The sequence below is a fragment of the Madurella fahalii genome (genome assembly GCF_045866475.1).
Source record: "Madurella fahalii IFM 68171 DNA, scaffold_6, whole genome shotgun sequence".
Classification (NCBI taxonomy): Eukaryota; Fungi; Ascomycota; class Sordariomycetes; order Sordariales; genus Madurella; species Madurella fahalii.
This window is the reverse complement of record NW_027263976.1, coordinates 567,484-586,717: the sequence shown is the minus strand read 5'-3', so window position 1 is coordinate 586,717 and position 19,234 is coordinate 567,484. Positions and strand designations below refer to the sequence as shown.

General features: G+C 54.6%; 5 protein-coding genes across 5 annotated transcripts; 3 read left to right on the top strand and 2 right to left on the bottom strand.

Annotated features, from left to right (window-relative positions):
- Positions 1-1,515: 1,515 nt before the first annotated feature.
- On the bottom strand, positions 1,516-3,120 carry MFIFM68171_10213 (Cytochrome P450 monooxygenase astJ; the record flags this gene model as incomplete). Its single annotated transcript, XM_071065632.1, has 1 exon — positions 1,516-3,120. One exon carries the CDS (start codon positions 3,118-3,120, stop codon positions 1,516-1,518), a length of 1,605 nt encoding a protein of 534 aa, XP_070921733.1.
- Positions 3,121-5,402: 2,282 nt separating this feature from the next.
- On the top strand, positions 5,403-6,272 carry MFIFM68171_10212 (Methyltransferase domain-containing protein; the record flags this gene model as incomplete). The annotated part of the gene is made up of 1 exon (XM_071065631.1): positions 5,403-6,272. One exon carries the CDS (start codon positions 5,403-5,405, stop codon positions 6,270-6,272), a length of 870 nt encoding a protein of 289 aa, XP_070921732.1.
- Positions 6,273-6,737: 465 nt separating this feature from the next.
- On the top strand, positions 6,738-10,180 carry MFIFM68171_10211 (uncharacterized protein; the record flags this gene model as incomplete). The annotated part of the gene is made up of 6 exons (XM_071065630.1): positions 6,738-7,159; positions 7,223-7,231; positions 7,305-7,973; positions 8,041-8,273; positions 8,335-9,695; positions 9,845-10,180. The coding sequence occupies 6 exons, from the start codon at positions 6,738-6,740 to the stop codon at positions 10,178-10,180; spliced, it is 3,030 nt and encodes a 1,009-aa protein (XP_070921731.1).
- Positions 10,181-12,989: 2,809 nt separating this feature from the next.
- MFIFM68171_10210 (Mid2 domain-containing protein) lies at positions 12,990-14,007 on the top strand (the record flags this gene model as incomplete). Its single annotated transcript, XM_071065629.1, has 2 exons — positions 12,990-13,490; positions 13,582-14,007. 2 exons carry the CDS (start codon positions 12,990-12,992, stop codon positions 14,005-14,007), a joined length of 927 nt encoding a protein of 308 aa, XP_070921730.1.
- A 1,110-nt stretch (positions 14,008-15,117) lies between these two features.
- Positions 15,118-16,558, bottom strand: MFIFM68171_10209 (CBM1 domain-containing protein; the record flags this gene model as incomplete). The annotated part of the gene is made up of 3 exons (XM_071065628.1): positions 15,118-15,326; positions 15,442-16,370; positions 16,449-16,558. The coding sequence occupies 3 exons, from the start codon at positions 16,556-16,558 to the stop codon at positions 15,118-15,120; spliced, it is 1,248 nt and encodes a 415-aa protein (XP_070921729.1).
- Between the last annotated feature and the right edge of the window lie 2,676 nt (positions 16,559-19,234).

Here is a 19,234-nt window from a genome sequence, read left to right as displayed (position 1 = left end):
GTACAGTACCTACTTGGTTGTGAATGGACGGCCTACCCATACAGAACGCTACGCAGTCTAGTTGCAACCGTGTGGTTGTGGCTAGGACCTTGGGGAGCCCGACGGCGAAACGCGTGCAGGTGCGTGATTGGCTCGGTCGTCAGAGCATCACAGCCTGTAGGCTTCCCGAGTGTCTTAGGTGAGATCTTTGTGCGAAGTAATCGATTCTCGGACCAATACAATCGACAGCACCCCCTCCAGTACGTTTTCATCGCCATTTCTCCCAGTTTCCACATCAGTGCCCAATTCAGGAGCCCAGTTGTCTCGGCTCTGATATCTCGATGCTTTTCACTCCTTGATCCGCACCAACCCTAGGTGCCATTGGGAGTGAACATCTTGAACTCCTATCCACTTCGCCCACCGCCCTCGAGCTTGTCGACCTGCTTCAGGAGTTCCGCTCCCAGGACGCCACCGATAAGCGAGAAAAGATCTATGTATTCCTCGGGCTCGTCCCCCCCAACCAACCCGATCGACTCCCTCGTCAGCATTGATTACAAGGTCACTGCTAGTACCATTATAAGTAGTATACAGCGACATGCATAGCAACGTTGTACTATGCTACTGCCACAACAATGGCGGCAAACGCATGTCCGCACTTCTCGGTCCTGGATATCGTGATTTTCAATAACCATGGCATACGGTAACGGGCAAGATCGCCAAGGTATTCTATCCATGTGTCTTCAAACGCGGGCACAGTTTCGTAAAGGAGAGCCATCATGGCAAAGCAGATGAAGTCAGCATGATGTCCAAACTCGCTGGGAGGCGATGCCTTAAGAGCTCTAGGGAACTGTGAATGCCGTGCCTCAACATTCAACCGGGCATGGCGTATTTGGCCGCCAAACTCCTCAACGCCGGGCTTTGCCGAGGGGTGCTGGGACGCCATGAAGAAGTCATAATGCCCATGCAGCAGGGTCCTGTGGAGAGCAATCAAGGCCAGCCACTGCTCATTAAACAGGCGATTAGAACTAGAAAGAGGTACAAGACTCCTAATACCGAAATGGTTCTAGGGACATCATCACGATCATCACATGTCCCATTGACGAATGAATCGGTGTAACGCTCGGAAACGAATGAACGCCCATACAAATACCCGAGAAGAAACTCAGTTGCCGTCTGTCCTTAAGGTAACTAGCCAGCATTGCGCATCTGACGTGAGCCAGTTCGGCGGAGAAGGTCATAATTTCGTGACATATCGTGCGGCTCTCAAAAACGTTCCAGGTGCCAGCAGGAGGTCAAAAACTATCTATAGACCGGAATACGTTGAAATTTCTATAATTGGCTTGATTTAGCTCGAAACTGAAGAAGCTTGAACTGTTCCCCCGTCTTGTAAAAGTAGCCTCCGTGAGCTAACAGCACTAAAAAAAATCAAGTGCTGCCCGTGCAAGAATACTAGTCATGCCGGGTTTGCGCGGGACTTTTCGAAAACGCCCAAAAGTCATAGATCCGTTGACCGGAGATGAGGTTACAGGCAGACATCTAAAGAGTCCGTAGTTTCATCACTACTTTGATAGGCTTCTTTTCAATGAGCAGAAATGTCTTCAAGCTCCCCCACGAGACCCACTTGCTCTTGTCTGCTGGTGCCGCCACATCAAACGTCCACAGCACTTTGGCCAAGGCAAGTCGCATCTCAGCCCAGGCGAGATTTTGTCCGATACAGGATCTGGGGCCAACGCTAAACGGCTGCACGGCCTGACGCCGGTCGTGAAAGAAGGGCGAGTCTTTGTCGGTAGTTGCCATAGGCAGCCAGCGCTCCGGGTGGAACTCGGAGGCGGCGTGGAAGGAGTTGGGCTCGCGGTGCATGGAGGTGAATGTGATGGACACGGCGGTCCCGCCGGGCAACCACCTGCCGCAGACAGTGCTCCCGCCCTCAGGGACCTGCCGAGGAGGCATCCAGGGCACCGGTGGACACAACCGCAACACCTCGTTGAGGACGGCGTTGAGATAGACCAAGCCCCGAAGAGCGTCAGCTGTGATCTCGTCGTAGGTCCGGAAGCGTTGCCGGATCTCATTCACCAAGATGTCACGCTTGTCGGTGTTGTGGATGAGGAGGTTCAATGCTGCGGATAAGGCCATGGCTGTTGTCTCACTGCCCGCGATGGCGAGCTCGGAAAATGAAGCATTGATGATATCCAGGCCCAACTGGTCGTTCACATCTACCGGTCCCCGGCTGGATGTAAGGTAAGACATGAAGTCCGATCGTCGGGTCTCGTGGTGATGATCCAGCCGGTGCCGGACTTTCTCAACGATCTGCTGGAAGTGGTCTTTCTGTGCCTTGCGAAGAGATGGGGGAATTGTTTTGGCCAGAATCCAGTCGACAACGGGGTAGAAGCGCGATGAGATGAGGGCTCCGTTATACTTGAGGTTCTCAAAAATCAAAGCGATCCATCTGTGATACTGCGACCGTTGGAGGCACTCGAATGACTCGGCAAATGCAAGGTCGCCAAAGACGTCGAATGTAAGATAGTTGAACCATCGGACAACATCAATCTCGTCGCCGTCTTCATCACCAGACGCAAGTGTCTGACGTAGGCGTTCTATAAGCAAGTCGACATACTGATGCAGAACCGGCTCGTGAGATTTGAGAGCGGTTGAGGTAAAGGCGGGCGAGAGGCGCTTGCGGATGGCGGCGTGCAGTTTTGGGTCTATCGCCGTGACCAAGCCCGGGGGGGTGCCAGGCATGGGCGTCCACCATGTGGGATGCTTGAGAAACGGCGGATTGCCGCCGGCCCGGGGCTGGAGTATGTCGCTCCATGCATCCGGATGCGCGAAGGAGACCTCATCGGGTGCTACACGCAGTACCGGTCCGTACTGGCGGTGCATTTCTTCGAGGTCCTGAACTAGCGTCCCCCGCACCAGGGACCAGATAAATGGCAATCGTGAAGCCGACCACGTCCGCTTCCCGGGGATCCCGGATAGAGCATCAAATTGTATGCGATAAATCGACCGGAGAAGTGGGTATACAACGACCAGCCCGAGAAGACAAGTCAGAGCCACGCTGGTGGGGGTGTATAGCCCCGTTAACAAAGCATCCATCTTGTCGAGTGCGCGGTGTTGGAAGCCGATGGGAAATCTCGCCTGCATGTCGTGGGTTGATAATTAAATTAATCCGTTGGCACCTAGAGAGTGGGGCACGTAAGACTGCTCTGGCTGCTCTGGGTTAGGATCCAGCCTCATTGACTGACGAATGACCGTCATGTCCGCCAATTAAAACAGTGATGGAGCCAGGGAGAAAATCCTTCGCGTATTGCGTATTGCGTATTCCCGTAGCCTGCCATCCAACCTACTACGATATAGTACAAGGGGCGGGGGAGTGGGTTTCCACTACGCGCCGGTGCCGGGCCTCATGGCCGGGAACATATGGGTCCATCGGCCGAACTTCGCGGTCCAACCCTGCCCTCCATCACCGGTCCTACTTGTAGTGTGATAATTACCTAGGCAAATATCTATAGAAAAGGCCCCTCATTGTTTCTTCTTCCAAAGCTCCCTTCGATCGACCAAGAATCTCCACCAACCCGTCCCATCTCGCATCACCCGCTAGCTCCAAAGCCGTCAAACCAGGGTTTTCATCACCCCAACATCAGCCCCAATCTTCACCAATGACTCCACCATCGCGGGGCCTCTCCCTCCGCCGCGTCAATGTGCAGCACCGCCCGTCCCTTGGGTCCTCTATCTTCATATCCGCCCAAGCACCCAAATCCACATACTAACACGATGTCCGCTTTAACCTACTATTAGTTAGAACCACTTGTAGCGAGCCTCGAGGCTTGAGCCTAGTCGCTCTAACCTGCTACACATGAACATACCGCACAGGCAAAGGCTCTATAGCCCCTTCATCAACAAGCTATATAGCCTTCTCCAACACTTCATTGTCGAGCGAGATAATGAAGTAGACGTACCTCACCTGGGGACGGCCTTCAGCTTCGACTGGTACTACCCTTTGTCTAGCGCCTACGCTAGAGGCGGATTAGCGACTACAACCACCACCCTCTCATCCTTGACCACACTCCAGCTCTTACACAGGACCTCCCTACTAACGGTATCCAATACCGTACTAACGCCCCTCCTTAATCCCATCTCCAATCATGGACCGTAAGTCCACCAGCTCATCCGCCCCCAGCCCCCACAGATACACCAACCTCTCTGCGGACGGTAGCATAACCATCCTCGCTCCGGGGATCACCCGCCCCGCCCCGCCAACTGCACTAATTAGCATCCTCGCCAACCGCGCCTCGACGCCCCGGTGACCAGCACCCTCGCGCCGTTAGGTGGCGGCCCCGCCCACTTCCCCAGCATCTCTTCACACGGCAAGCACCAGGATGGGCAGGGCCGATGCCTGCGCGTACTCAATCAGGCGCGCCGGCTTGCGTGCTGCCTCAGCCTCGGTCCGCGTGGCGTGCACCTAGTCGGCCTGGCCGCCCCGGGGCGCGTCGGCGCGGAGCATGGCATAAACGTCCCTAGCCGAGCGACAAGAGTTCGGCGTCTGAGAAGGGGGGAGGGCGGCGACGGTGCCCGAGATGTCGTGGCCTGGGATGCGGGTCGGTGTGTCGTAAAGCTCGGGCTAGGTGACCTCGGACGCGGTGATGGAGGCTAAGTGCACGTGGATGAGGACGGCGTTGGGGTGGTCGGCTGGTTGTGAGGGGACCGGGTGGGAGGGGCTGAGGGTTATGCTTGGGGAGGTGCGGGGACCGGGGATTTGGACCGCGTTGATGGTTTGGCTCATGTTTGCAGGGTAGAGTGTTGTTGATGGTCCGTGGTTCGATTGTGGAAACAAAATCGTTGAGGGAACCGAACGTCAGACTGACGGCGGAATCAAGGGCATAAAATACGGTATCCAGTGTTGGTTAGGTGATCAGGTACAACTAGCTGTGCAATCCGGTGTGTCGGCCGATGGTTGATCGGAAACGAGATGCGGACGTTACTATCACAGACTGAGGTGCCTTGCATGCCATTTGAGCAAAACGAGTAACAGTCAGCATATCCAGCACAATATTTCTAGCAACAAAACATTAAATGAACATGAGAGGGTTGCCAATTCGCGCTCGCTCTAAGCTCTGTTTAGTGGGGTTTGACGGGCACAATGACAGCAGTCTGCTTAAGGTACTAGGTAGACAGGTATCGATGGCTAACTCGCTTTACAGCTTTGATGTTGCGAAAGAATGAGAGACGTCATGTGAAGGTGTCTATGTGTGAGCTAAGTTTCCCACAGCTCTGAGCTCTCCTCTTGGCAAAATGCAGATTCGCCCGCCCGACCCCCCACAACTGACTGCAACTACCTACCTACATTAACCGATACGTCGCCGAAACCATCTTCACTTCTTCCCTAATTAGTTGTTGCTACCGCGCATCGACCTATCCGGGCCATCATGGCGAACCCACAGTACGACGCTATCGGCGCTACTTACACCATGATGAAGCAGCTACCGACGGCGCGCATCGAGTCATCAAATCTCCATGCGGCCGTTGCCCCGCATGTCGGCGGCGCCCGCGTGCTCGATCTCGCCTGTGGCACGGGGTACTACTCACGCTTGCTACTCGACTGGGGCGCCACATCGGTAGTGGGCATTGACCTCAGTGCCGCCATGATCGCGGCCGCCGAACATGAAGCGGCCCAGTCACTCGACCCATCGGTCAGGAGCCGGCTGCGATTTCAGGTCGGCGATGCGGCAACTCTCGGTCGTCTAGAGGATACCGACTCCGGGGCCGGCTTCAACCTCGTGGTGGGCGCGTGGCTGCTCAACTATGCTAGGGACGAGGACGAGCTGGCTGGCATGTTTGCAACCATCTCTGCGAATCTCAACGGCCCCGGTGCCATATTTGCAGGAATCACGCCACCGCCCGTTGCGTGCAAGGATCTGGACGCCTTTGCCGCGCGCATCAACGACGAAACGCTTGAGCAGCGCCGGCGCCGTCTCATCCGCGTGTCGCAAAGGTACTACGAGCGCATGACTTCCGAAAACGGCGACACCCCCAACGGCTGGCGCGTCGAAGTCGCGGCGCTGGACGCACAAGGCAAGCCGGCCGTTGTCTTTCGTAACTACCATCTCCCCATCGAGGTTTACGAGCGCGCCGCAAGGAGGGGTGGCATGCACGGCACAATCCAGTGGAAAGAGATTACGCTGCAGGACAGCATCCGGGAGCAAGCGATCCGCGAGTTTGGCCAAGAATTCTGGCGCGAGTATTTCGACGACTTAGGGCCGCATTTCGGTCTGCTGGTCGTTGCCAAGGGAAACTAGGGTAGTGAAGTAAACGGGGCCATGAGTGACGATGTCAGGAGTGACGGCCACAGTTTATGTTCTGTTCCGCGCCATTATTTCAGTAGAGCTTTCCTAGTACGCTCTCAAGACGCCATCATGTTGTTATCATCGTTCCACCTTACCAGCGATAAACATGACAGGGTCCGCCAGGAAGACTGGTGGCAACTCTTCTGATTGACTCGACCTGTCGGCACACAAGCAAGCAGGATGACCCTCCGAGTTGTGCTGCTCTTGGTGCTGTCGACATGACCCCGCACATGCTCCCCCCCACCCCGGGCGGGGATGATTGGCGGTTCTGCTTGCACGACCGTTAGGCAGATTGGGCGTCCTCATCTCCAGAGCCTTGTCGCCCGCCATCAAGGATTCCCACTTCCTTAATTCCCTCCATTCTCGAGGAAACAACGCATGCCCGCACATCCATACCTTGGCGGTGCGTTAGTTACAATGGCCGAGATCATAGGGGTCGTCGCCTCCGCTGCCGGGTTGCTTTCTTTGTCAATCCAGATTGTCGACACAACGAAGAAGCTAAAGGCCAGGTCAGCAGCTATCAAAGGCTTACCCGAGACCATCGAGAAGATCGAACATAACCTTGAATTTCTTCGTTTCTTTCTCAGCAGAGTTGAGGAGCTAAGCAATCTTCCTGCTGCAACGACTGACGCCCGCTACGAGCTTCTGCTCAGCACTTGCTTAGCAGATTACAGCGCGGTTTTCGATGTGCTAAAACGCCTTGAGCGCGGTTTGGAGAGGGGGATGTCGACCAAGGCTTCCCGTTTGCGACGGCTCCTAGCACAAGGCGATCAAGCCATTGTTACCGAAATACGAAGCCTTGACCAGCTGGAACGGCGAGCTTATGAGCATATCACGCTGTAAGCAACTATCTAGCAACCGTTATTGGTATTCAGCGCATTATCACTGATATTAGCAACTAGGGTAATGCTGTGAGTTCCGTGGTTACGAGACTTACCGGGTGGGTGTTCGAGACGTGACACGGTGACTGATAAGTCTCTCTAGGGCACTAGTAGACAACAAGATAACAGCAACTGTGGCTCAGACTGCTGGTATTCAGCCGGGGCCGACCGAGGACGGCCGTTCTGATGGCCTTGATTATGTCCCGGCAGAAATGGTCATGCAGTCTGTCCTTCGCAGCCCAAAAATCTCTTATTGCGGCGTGAGGCATTGCCATTGTTCCTGCCACGCTAAAAAGACGTTCTGGGCCTTTCGCTATACGCCGCTCGGCGCCATTTTCAGAGCTTGCGACCGAGAGAGCTGCAACGCTCGCCGATATCAGTTTTCCGTCCAGATACAACTTTCTTGGTTGGGTATCCCAATAAGCATGGTCGTGGGCGGAGAAATCATCACGGGCGCGGCGGGCTTCTCGATCAAGCCAGTGCTTGGTGGCGTGCAACGAGTGGTAAAGGCCACTTCGATGGGATTCAGGACTCTGGTCAGGTTGGAGCACGACGATATCGACATACAAGAAGCAAAGGAGACCCTCAGGCAACTGTATCGGTCAGACCCTACCTTTAAGACGCACGTCAATCCACAAGGCCGCACATATCTACAGGAGCTTGTCAGATGCGGGCCTTGGGGGGAGTATGGCCACAGAAATGATCTTCAGCTCGAACTTTTGACGCTTTTTGTCGACGAATTCCGGGTTAAGTCCGGCATCGATACACCTGAGTCAGTACAGTACAAGTGCATTTTCCACGGGCTATTGTTCGCAAAGTTGCTAAAGCCCGTCATACAGATTCATACTCGAGGTAGCCGGTTGGGGCTGCGAGTCTGCGCACTTAGTCATCGTCGATACGCTGGTTCGCCTGGGACAGAGCTTCGAAGACACTGATGATCCACTCTTTACCACGTGGCCCGAGCCATGTACCCCACGCTCAGGGCCTTGGGAGATGTATGGGGCACCCAACTTCGAGGCGCAAGATCCCTTTTATATCGGCTTTGTTGCCCGAATAGTTGATCTGAACGAAGGTAGTAGGCTCTCAGCAACGAGAACTTTCGAGTATGCGGATTCTGACAGTATCCCGGACAGGCTTTGGCGGAACACACCCGCTGCATCAAGCCGTCTGCCGACGGAATACAGTGATGGTCAAGGAGTGGGTCGTCAGATTGGGTCAAAGAATCCATGCTGTCAGCAACTTCCTCGGACAGACGCCCATGCATGCGGCGCTTGCGCCAGAATCCAGCGATATTCTCAATCTCCTCGTCAGCCACGTTCCGGCCTTGATCGATGTGCCCGATAAATGGGGGTTTACACCGCTAACGTATGCATTGGCGATGGGATACGGCCAAGCGGCTTCACTGCTCATCAAAAAGGGGGCAAGCCTCACATCTCGCAGCAACTGGCGACAGTTGGACTTTGTCGAGTGTGCTTTCCAGTGGAACAAGGAGGACTTGATATGGGACCTTTTACAGGATATCGAAGCGAGCCCCAAGGGTCCATTCGACGTGTGGGCTCGGCTCGCAGAACAGACCAGGCACGTGGTTAAGTGGCTAACTTCGCCCATGAAGAAGAGGTGGATAGACCGATTCTGGGAAACCCTCTTATCCACCCCTGACTTTGGCAATCGTTTGAATATGGTGTTTGGCGACAATGGAAGCACCCTTGGCCATCTTCTGAGAACTGTCGACACAACCCAGAGACTCATAGACGTCGGCTTCACACGCTACAATTACCGAGACAAGTCGGGCAAACACTGTCTTTTTCCAGCATCGAAATCACTAAACAGTCAGGTTGTCGGTGCGCTGCTCGCAGCCGGTACGCGCGCCGACATCCGAGATCACAAAGGCAAAACATGCCTCCACAAGGTAGTCAAGAAGATTGGACGCATAATGGAGCCAGAATTTGCCGAAGTTCTCGCCGTTTTCACAGTCGTTCGTCTCCTCCTTTCAGCCTCTCGCCAACAAGACACTGAGCCCCTCGCAAGCATCACGGATGACTGCCACTGTCCCTGCTCGGAGAACGGCCATCTTGCCTCAGATCAACTGAGTGCCCAATTCCAAGACATGATCATGATCGACGCTATAAGCCCGCTTTGGGTGGTTGAGTACCTCTCAACGCTCGAAGACGCCAACCGAGGTGGGGAGGCAAGACAGAGTATCCTAGCACAGCTGCGACTGTGGAAATTTTCAAGGCTTGGTATCCCCCACCGCTGCCGCTGTTTCGGCGGAGGGGAAGAGGAGGATAGACCTTGGGACATTATTGAGGATGAAAAGAAGATTGAGGGGCTGGAGGCCGAGATGGTGGAGCTCCGACAGCTCTCGCTCGACAATCTCAAGCTCTCCCTTGTTTCGATGATGCGCGAGTCTTATGAGGCGCTCAAGGTGGAGAAGGTCATGAAGGCGCAAGCGAAAGAGAAGAAGAGGAGACGAAATCCATATCAGCAATTCAAAGTACGTCCCCATCCCGCGCTGTCTTTAAATTCTTTATGATCACCAAGCTTTCTGTCTTTCTTTCTTTCCTCTTTTTTTTTTTTTTTTTTTTTTAAAAAAAAAAAAAATCAACAATGTGCTAATCATCTTTTTTTGGACATCCGCAACAGACAAAGCACCTACCCAAGGTGGCGATAGATGAGACCAAGGATCAAGTTCTTACACGGATCGATCTCCTCTTTAGGCATAGAGAGCTTCTCGACAACTTCTTCGACGGACTTGACAACTACAGAACCGACCCCCTCCAGATAGTCTACAAGTACATGGAATACATCGCTATCCTAGGAGGAACTGAAGAGATGCAAGCTGATTGCGACCGAATAAATGCGATATTACGGGTAAGATTGGAATGGGTTGTGTTATTTTTGTGGGCCATGGACCTGCCCGGGTTTCCAGAGGTGTTTGAGGGGTGGAAGCAAAGACGTGAGCAGGCGAACGCAGCATAGCGCTGAACGAAGAGGCTACAGGCGATCGTAAGATTTGCCGAGTATGTCTCTAGTATTGTCTTACCTATATTCGGGTGAAGGAAGGTTCACATGTTCCATTTTCATCAATACTACCTTCCAAGTTCCTTCTTCGCTCATGTTTGCCGCTTCTATCTGCCCGCCCTCATGCCGCCCCCGTGTCATCGTTTTAAAACATTCAGTTGTCTTGTCTCTTAGCACGTGCGTCGGCAAGTCAATCTCAGTGAGCACTATAAGGCCCTTCTATTTTTGGTCTCTTCCTTTTCACTATTTAGCTTTCCTTTACTACTATTTCAGGTTTTTCTACCCGGCCCATACGGCACGGTTTCCTAAGCTATTTATCCTTAGAGAATCCGGCATACCCTTTAATAGGAATTAGGTAGACCGACAATTTGAATGAATGACGGGGTACAGCACAGAATGCTGGATACGCGAGGCTGGCCAGGACTTAGATTTGGAGAAGAGTGATACCAGAACCGTCCAGGTCTCATGGCGTTGAGGGTTCAAGTTCTGTTGCGATCTGAAAGGGTTTAGCGCTGCCAAGAGTTAGAGCGCAGTTAGCTGCAGGGCATCTCTTTTGTATATATACCGCTCAAAGTCTCCCACATATTGGGATCAGAAACAAGGCACACTTTCTCTTCTTCTCCCCTACCAACGCTCTATTCCTGAGCCGCCTTTTCGCTCCCTGCAGTGTCACAAGTTCTTTGTTGCAGAGGTGCTATACATAAGGTAACGAGATAGTACGTTAGCGCCGCCCACCACGACCCTCCTGTTCGAGCACTGAAGGCCGGGCCCACAAAACAATCACCTTGCCCGCAGTGATGCTCACCCGCTTTAAAGAAAGCGATACAAACCATTGCCCGGTGTCTGGTAGTAGTATCAGCGATACCATTCCGTTAACCGGCTAGCAGACCGCTCTCCCAAAAGGCCACCTCCAGAAAAATTCCTAATAATTCTTCCTCGCCATGTGCAAGATGAAAAGAGTGCTCTTCTTCTGCCCAGTAGCCTTGGACCAGAACACTTGCACCCTCTGCCCCTCTTACGATCCTAGGACCGGCATTGTTGGCCCATATGCGAAGCTCTGGGTCGACATCAACGGATGCTGCGGAAACCATCGTGAAGCCTTCTGCTGGCAGTGCCCCGAGCTGATAAACAACCCGGAGAATGTTCAGTTGCAGAGAGCTAAACTCGTCGAGTGTGAGAGGTGCGAGGCAAGGCTTCGCAGAGAGAAGGAGCAAGAGCAGAGGAACCAGGCTGGTAGGTAAGTAGATAAGTAAGTAGGTACCGAGCGAAAGAGAGTAGAATTACTGGTAATTAGATCATTATGGACTATGACAGGAACCCGCACGCGCAACGGGTAGCCGTGCACCCAATGTGAAGAACGCCACGGTCATGTGTATGAAATGAGCAGCCAATTTGTTTTTCTGGAAGACCATCGGATAAACCTAAGGTAAGTAATAAATACTACAGCACCGAGCCATCGTTGACCTGGAAGCTACTGAGATGGTGTAGAAATACTACATCAACACCCGCATACCCATCAAAACAAGGGAGAGGGCAAAGACGGCCAAATGCCAGACTGACCAGATTCCAGTAGACAAGACAGGTTAGGCGACACCTCAACAAATGGGGTTCCTGCTGTCCAAACAAGGTTGAAACAGCATGTGCAGATAGATGTTCCCTCTGGTCAGATGGATACTAGTTTGCACGTAAAGAAAGCTCGTCAACTGAGCTTGTAACAAATGTGGAAAAGAGTGCTAAATTGATCGTCCTGTCTCAGTAAAGAGCAATGGCCAGGACGGCCCTATTTACAATGGTGCAAAAGAAAAATTTGGTCCTCGGCAAGTGCCAGGCCCCGCCGCCCCGGAGCGACATCCCAGTAAGTGTGGCCCTCTGATCCGAGGGACTCTGTTCCCTGGGGACAGTTTTCCCAGCTCACTACCTTAGCCAACAACTTCCACGTGCTGAGGCAGAGGTCAGGCGTATGTCTTTCCCATAGAGCGGTACTTAGTAGTGGACGTCGGAGTGGTTATTCGGCACAAGAACGCCGGCGTTCCCGAATGGTTACATCAGACTAAGATCTGGGGGCCAGGGGTGTGGCAGGGCTACGAACCACATCTGGAACGCCATCGTTTCGCGCCTAAATCGATCACAGGCAGTGGGGAGAAGCCGCCTGGCAGCAACCTCACGCGCTTACTGCATGCATTTCATTCACCCAGGTAGACAACGCCACTACTACATCAAACGCTTCAGACGCTGTCATCTGGGGGCCAAGCTTGGCACCAACGCCGGTGAACTAAGTGACTTGTTGGCTCACGATGCAGCATCAGTTGTATTGGCCAAGAGTGACCGTTCAGAGCCAACGGCCTCTGCTGATCGCTGCAGCATCCCACCCCAGGGGCAGACTACCAGGATGGAGAGGAGGGGGCTGTTCGAATCGGCCGACGGTAACTTGATATTGGCGATTACCTGAGCCCTGTTCCCGGTCTCCAGTCTCCTTTCCGCCGCCACGGGGGGTCGGAACACGCCCCGCCGGGGCACAGGTGCTTCGTACTGCACATTGCGCTCAGGGCTGATTACCTTACCTAGCTGACCTTATCTTGGTTTTCCGCATTTCCTCTCGCTTCCCCCAGTCCCAACCACCTTCGTAACCACCTTCGTACTCTACAGAACTCACGCCCAGCAAGCCGGCGCCGGAATCGGGCCCCGTTGCGGACGCCAATATCCGAGTGCGTTGGCTATGCTTCCACTCCGTCCAGAGTCGCCCGTCTGACTTTAGTCTACACCAGCTATGGCTACTAGCATCGGCGTGCTCACAACGGTTTTCACCCCGCCCGCCGACTGCGCATCCAGCACCGGCATTCACGTCGTTGGCTGCGGTGACAGATGCGCCTGGTGGGCTGAAGGCCCCCTCGGTGCCGCCCACTGCTATCCGACCAGCTACAATCCCTCCCTCAACCACTACTACAGCCCCGGCATCTGCCCGTCCGGATACACGGCGGCGTGCACTTCTCTACGCTCCATCGCTCAGGTCACCGAAACGATCCAGACATGCTGTCCGACGGCGCTGGGGTACCATTACCGGTGCGTCAGGCCGACCTGGCCGTGGCAGAGCAGCCTGGGATGCACCGTGTATTTCGCCGACGCCACCTCGACGTTCAGCTTCCCCACCGTGACTTCGATCAGAGACGGCTCGACCGTCGTCAGGAGCACCGCGAGGACCGAGGTGGGCATCGGCGCGTACGGCGTCGAGATCCGCTTTCAGTCGACAGACTTTGCGCCACGTGCGACGGTAAGTCCAGCGATTTCGTCCGAGCCGGTGAGCCGTTGTTCTCAGGACTACTACTAGGTGCTGACACTAGCATGGCGGTGTTTGTGAGCAGACAATCAGCAGCTCGTCGTCGACAGGGACGGACGCAGCCGCCACCACTGGGTCACCAACCCTCTCGACAACCCCACAGACTTCAATACCAACCAGCGCGGGCAGCGGCCCCAACTCCGGCGGTAGCAGTAGCAGTAGCGGCGTAAACTCGGAGCCCTCAGGGGGGCTGCCAGTCGCCGCCCAGGCCGGAATTGGCGTCGGAGTTGGCATCTTCGGGGTGCTCTGCATTCTTTGCGCGGTCCTATGGTTTCGCTACCTCAAGAGACAGGAAAGGGCGTTTCAGGAGCTCCAAGCAAGAAGCCTCCCTTACCATACCGGACCCGCCGAAGGATGGAAGGCGGAGCCGGCGCCTGTCCATATCACCCAATATTATCCCGCCGAGCTCGACCCTCAACACCAGCGGCCTCCTGTCGAGCTCGGGATCTGATGTTTGGGCTATGTTGAACAGCCGCAAAGGCCTTACCGACGCTAGGATATACTGGAACAAGGCATAATTAAATTAGCGTTCAGAGATACCCAAATGTTACAAGATTACGACGTTATTAATTTGACACATCTGCCTGTTTCGCAGCCATATACGACAAAACAAACAGGTACTGAGATCCCTTCGGTGCCTGTACAGTACGTGCAATGTAATAGAGGTTGGTTCAAACAGTTCGTTTGCTCAGGAGATGGATTGAACCTGTAAACTGCTATGGCATGTCAACCGAGTCGACAACACATTTAGCGCATCTCAGTCGGAGGTCCGGTACCTGTATTTTGTCTCTTGCGCATCTATGGACGTTTCTACCCACTGGCGAAGTGCCCGAGTTGGGGATTGACCGTGCGAATTGGATGGTTGCTTTCCGGGGAGGGTAGGAAATGCACGGTCATCGCATGTCAGAATATCATACATAATTACATGAAGACGGCTTGGCCAGGAGCCACTCGTGTAAATTCATATAATTACCGAGTGCAGTCACGTCACGCAAGCGACCGTTCAGCGCCCAGAAATCGGGGTGTCAACCAACTAAGCCCTCGCTGTCTGGAAATTACGGATCTATTTTGCTGACTTCCTCTATCTACATTGTTCTATCAATCGGAAGCCAACGAGAAGAGTCAGATGACAGCCAGGGAACCTAGATCCCACGCCGCTTGTACTCTACAACCCTGCTTAGCGCCACCATGGCGCGGTTAATTATTCGTCGTGCGACAAGTTCCCTCGGAACTGTTGAGGTACAGCACCAGAGGGATTCTTAGTTGATGGGCGAGTCGTATGGGGGTGTGTTCTGAGATACCCAGCCTTCGATCGCCGGCGCTGTGCTCTCTCGGAGGAATCGGAAACGGCTTCGCCTCAGGTAAGAAATCTGCAGGCCAAGCCAAGTGGTAGTAGATACTGAATCCTCGATATATTCCTCTATATGATCGATCCAGGGGGGGCCCCTGCTATATACAGCGAATCGAAGTAATAGTGTTACCTAGTAGCAGCGACGTGGTGTGATCCCTCATCGTCTCTCACACCGTTCACCGCCGGTATGTCGTGCTTCCATCCCCCGGTTCACACGCACTGCGAGTACCACTGGTTCTGGGCCTGGCAGGTCGACCCGGATGCACATGTTGTGCAACCGCTCCAGCCCTGGCCGCCGCACTGTCCCCACCTCTGCACCTGGCAGCCGCCACCATTGCCGCCACCGCCTCCGTTTCCGGGGTTGCCGCCGCCATTTCCGGGGTTACTACCGCCGCCGTTGCCTGGGTTGCTGCCGCCGCCTGCAGGGAGAACAGTTGTCAGTCAGCCTCTCACAGGAAAAACATGTGGTATGTATAGTATGTATATATATGTAAAATAGAGATAAAATAGATAAAATAAAATTCCCAAACTTACCCCCGCCCGCCGCAGGTTGCGGGCCCGTGATCCGGACGCCGCCGGGCAGCTCGCTCAACCAGCCGTCGATGTTCTCGGGCACCTTCTTTTGCTGGGTGCACTGGTTGCCGGCGGAGATGCTCTGGGACCGGAGCTGGGGGCAAACGGGGCCGTCGCAGTTGGCGTCCATGGCGCGCTGCAGCGAGTCGCCCCTCCAGCCGAAGACGTAGTCGCCGTGGGTGCCGTAGCCCGTGTAGTCGCCGTACGACCACACGAAGGGCTGCGAGCCGTCCTCGGGCCACAGGCTCCGGTCGTTGAACCGCCGCGTGTCCCAGATCACCTCGTAGAACAGCTGCGGGAGCCGCACCGGGTGCGACGCCGGGCACGGCCCCCCGCTCTCAAACGTCCCGCTGCTCGGGTACGCCACGTGGCTCGCGTGGTCCGGGCTGTCGAGGTTCCGCCCGTCCCAGCACGTCGGGAACCGCACGTTGGCCATGATGCCCTCCCTGCACGGCTGCTTGGGCATGTCGGTCGTCTCGCCCGTGCGCGTGTAAAGCGTCTCGAGACACGTGAAGGTCATCTGCCGGTACCGGGACGCCTCGGCCGCGGTGCGGTAGGACGGGTTGCCGACGATCATGCGGAAGCCGGGCTGGAAGGCCGTGACCTTTTGGTTCTGGTACGACGCCGTGTAGTAGACGGTCATGCCGCCGCCCCGCGCCCCATCGAAGTCGACGTTGGGTCTCTGGGGCACGCGGATGAAGCTGCCGTTGCGCGCCCGGAAGAAGAGCGTGGCTGTCCAGTAGTTGGAAAAGTCTTCGGCGAAGGTGCACGTCGTGCAGGTAGCTTCCTCGCCGATGTTATGCCGGCTGGGGTCCATGGTGATGTTGAACATGTTACCGCCTACTATCTGGTGGAGATGGGGCGATTGGGCGGCGCCGGGGAAGACGAGGCTACACACGGCATGTTAATTTTCCTCACTACTTCAGCGCTGAGGTTTGTACTCGACAGCGCAAAGAAAGGTAACTAACGGATCCAGACGCTCAGTGACGAGCTCCGAGCACGAAAACCGCAGGATGGCATCGGCGCCTGGCGCGCCGGCAAACGCCAGCGCGGCAGCGAGGAAGCTGCGTTGATGCATCTCGTCTCCCGTTGGCCGTTGATCACAAGTGACGGAGACGCGTGTTGATCGTCCCTAGTCCAGAACCTCAGACTCGTCGAGACTCGTCGATCGTTCCCCTTCCCCCCCTGATCGAAGGGGCAGGTCCCCCCTTTTTTTATCTCGTCGGGCTCGAGCATCGTCCGTGGCCCGCTGCCAGGATGTCCTGAGCCACCGTCTTCGAGGTGCTGGTTCCGAGGCCACGAACCAGGGGTCACGACTGTCGATCCGAACATGAACGGCCTCGGCCTCCAAATTGGGGCAGTCGAGGTAGTACGTGTAGTTTTCCGGCTGAATTAGAGGTTGCAACGGAGACATTATCCGCTTCATTATTGAGGGAGGCTCTGAAGCTTCTTTGCACCTCTCGAGCACCAGTATTCCCCGTGGTGCGGGGAATAAGGGCAAGGGCCGCGACCAAAAATCCGGGGACGGGGGCTTCTACCAAGTTTCCACGCGTCTTCGGTGTCAATGCATGTCGAATGAGAGGTTGGAGGGTGGGCGAGTGGACCCCTGAAAACGGTAGCGATTCTCACTACTGTCGTACCACGCCGGGGTCCGCTAGCCGGGTCTGTCCGTTTTCGACACTTGCCTTCCCATTTAGGTCTCGGAGTCTCTTCCCGCCCCCGGGTCGTCCGGGCTCCACTGTCGACCGTGACAGCTCCAAACCTTCCGAGCCAAGGCCTGGAATGGCAGCGTGATCACCTGTTCGATGCTTCTGTGTCATTGCTGCCTCTGTTAGCCCTAGTCAGGCCAATCCGTCTATTCAGGCTCATCTTCGTGGCAACCTGACAGTACACTACGCCTACCTGTGGTTTTCTTGGCTCTGGGGTTAGTCTCGTCGAAGCCCTATGTGAGAACGCCCACGTCCGGGTTCGGTATTCTTCCATGGCGAGTCATGTGTGAGAACGTCACCCAAGAGCCTGGAAACGGACAAGAAAACTCGGGTAAATTTTGGAGCCGGTAGGCCGAGGCGGACACATCCACCACCCCTCGTTCTCCTTGGCAGAGCCCCACCGGGACCGAGGAAGTTTGTATACAGGGTTGTTGGGTCAAAAGCAATCTTGTCATGGATACCTGTCTTCTTGAAACTTGCAATATTACCTTTACGGTACTACAGGATACCATGTACATCCGCAAATACCCCAGTAAGTCGCCCAATCTCAAATTCCATTCATGATCTTGCTAAGTGACTTATTTATCGCGAAGTTCGCTCCTGCCGAGGCTATAGAGGAAACACCTCAGCGTCCATCGATACATCTCTCGTCTCGTGTTACTATAGCATACCTCCAATTACCCGTGCTAACCGCAAAGGCATGGTGGGACCGTCTCAAGTCTTGCCCAGACCAATTTCGATTTGCGCCACGGGAATCACAGCGACAGTGAAAACGCGTCAAATTTGTCTACAACGCCACCGAGCCCGCAACAACTTCCGAGACCCCAACGTCACTCTCCGGACTCAAAGTCCAGTCTATTTCCGACATAGAGTACAGCTGAGAAGAAGAGAAGCCGCTCTGGGCCGTCGAAAACCCCGGGACGGCTTTTGACTTAGCTAGTATCAACCTGCAATGGGCCATCATCGACGAAGCTAGGGCCTAAAAGTTTGCGGATGGAATCCGGACTTTACGGGCAGATCCGTTACCGCTACCGGCCACGATGGACTACTACCGCACCACAGGAAACGGATGGAGTGACAGTCTTGTGAGTCTCGCCGTTTTCTTTTCTTTTCTTTTTTTTTTTTTTTTCTTTGAAAAGGAAAAAAGACAACAGTACTGACTTGCGCTGCCTATCTTACCTAGGCGGGTTCACGCGCCCCGGCTCTCGCCCTCTACATAATCCTGAATGGTTTCTCCTACCAAGGAAGGACGGAACTAGCCGCCGTACTCCGCTGGCAGAATCTCAGCTCTACTCCGCATAAGATAACAAACCTCCGCTGGACCGAGTTCGAGGGTAACATGGTCACTGGCACAAAGTCCCGTCTTTCGGCTGCTGCGAATGCCGATGATGTGACGGGCGAGGTGTTTATGTACCGTAAGACGATTACCTATAGGTATGAATTTGGGATTGTAGCTTACCTATGTTGTGTTGTGTGGCTCGCGTGGGCGGGAGCTTGTTTGTACATGGTGTGTCTCCCGCATCTCCGCGGACGGATAATGCCGGGGAATTTGCAAGTTGCAATCAACAGTATCTCGGTTGGGAGGTTGCTTGTTTGGGGACGGGATGGTGCAGCGGGACGGGACTTCGGATTGGACGTGTCTGCTAAGGAGTGGTTGCGCAAGGAGGGAAGGAGTGTTGTGGACTTTTCGGAGAGCTCTGATGGCGACGACGCGGATGTGGAGATTGAGCTACTTTAGAGGGAAAGGGAGTAGCTTCGGACAGGGATATTTAACGATGAAGCTATGAGTTTAGATATTTAGCAAGATATATTGTTTTCGTTACTATCAAGACTCTCACTTCCCCTTCTCCATCTTCCCCAACTCGTTTCCCGCCCCCGCATTCCACTTCATCGCCGTGAAACCCTGTCGCGCTGGAAATCGCACTTGTGGAGCTCGGCTCCTGACCTCCAAGCTCAGCAGCTCGTCACGTGAGCTCGCCTAGACCATTTTCCTTTGTAATTTTGTATTCAAAAATAGCTGACTCAGCAAGTAAGTCGGCATTTCT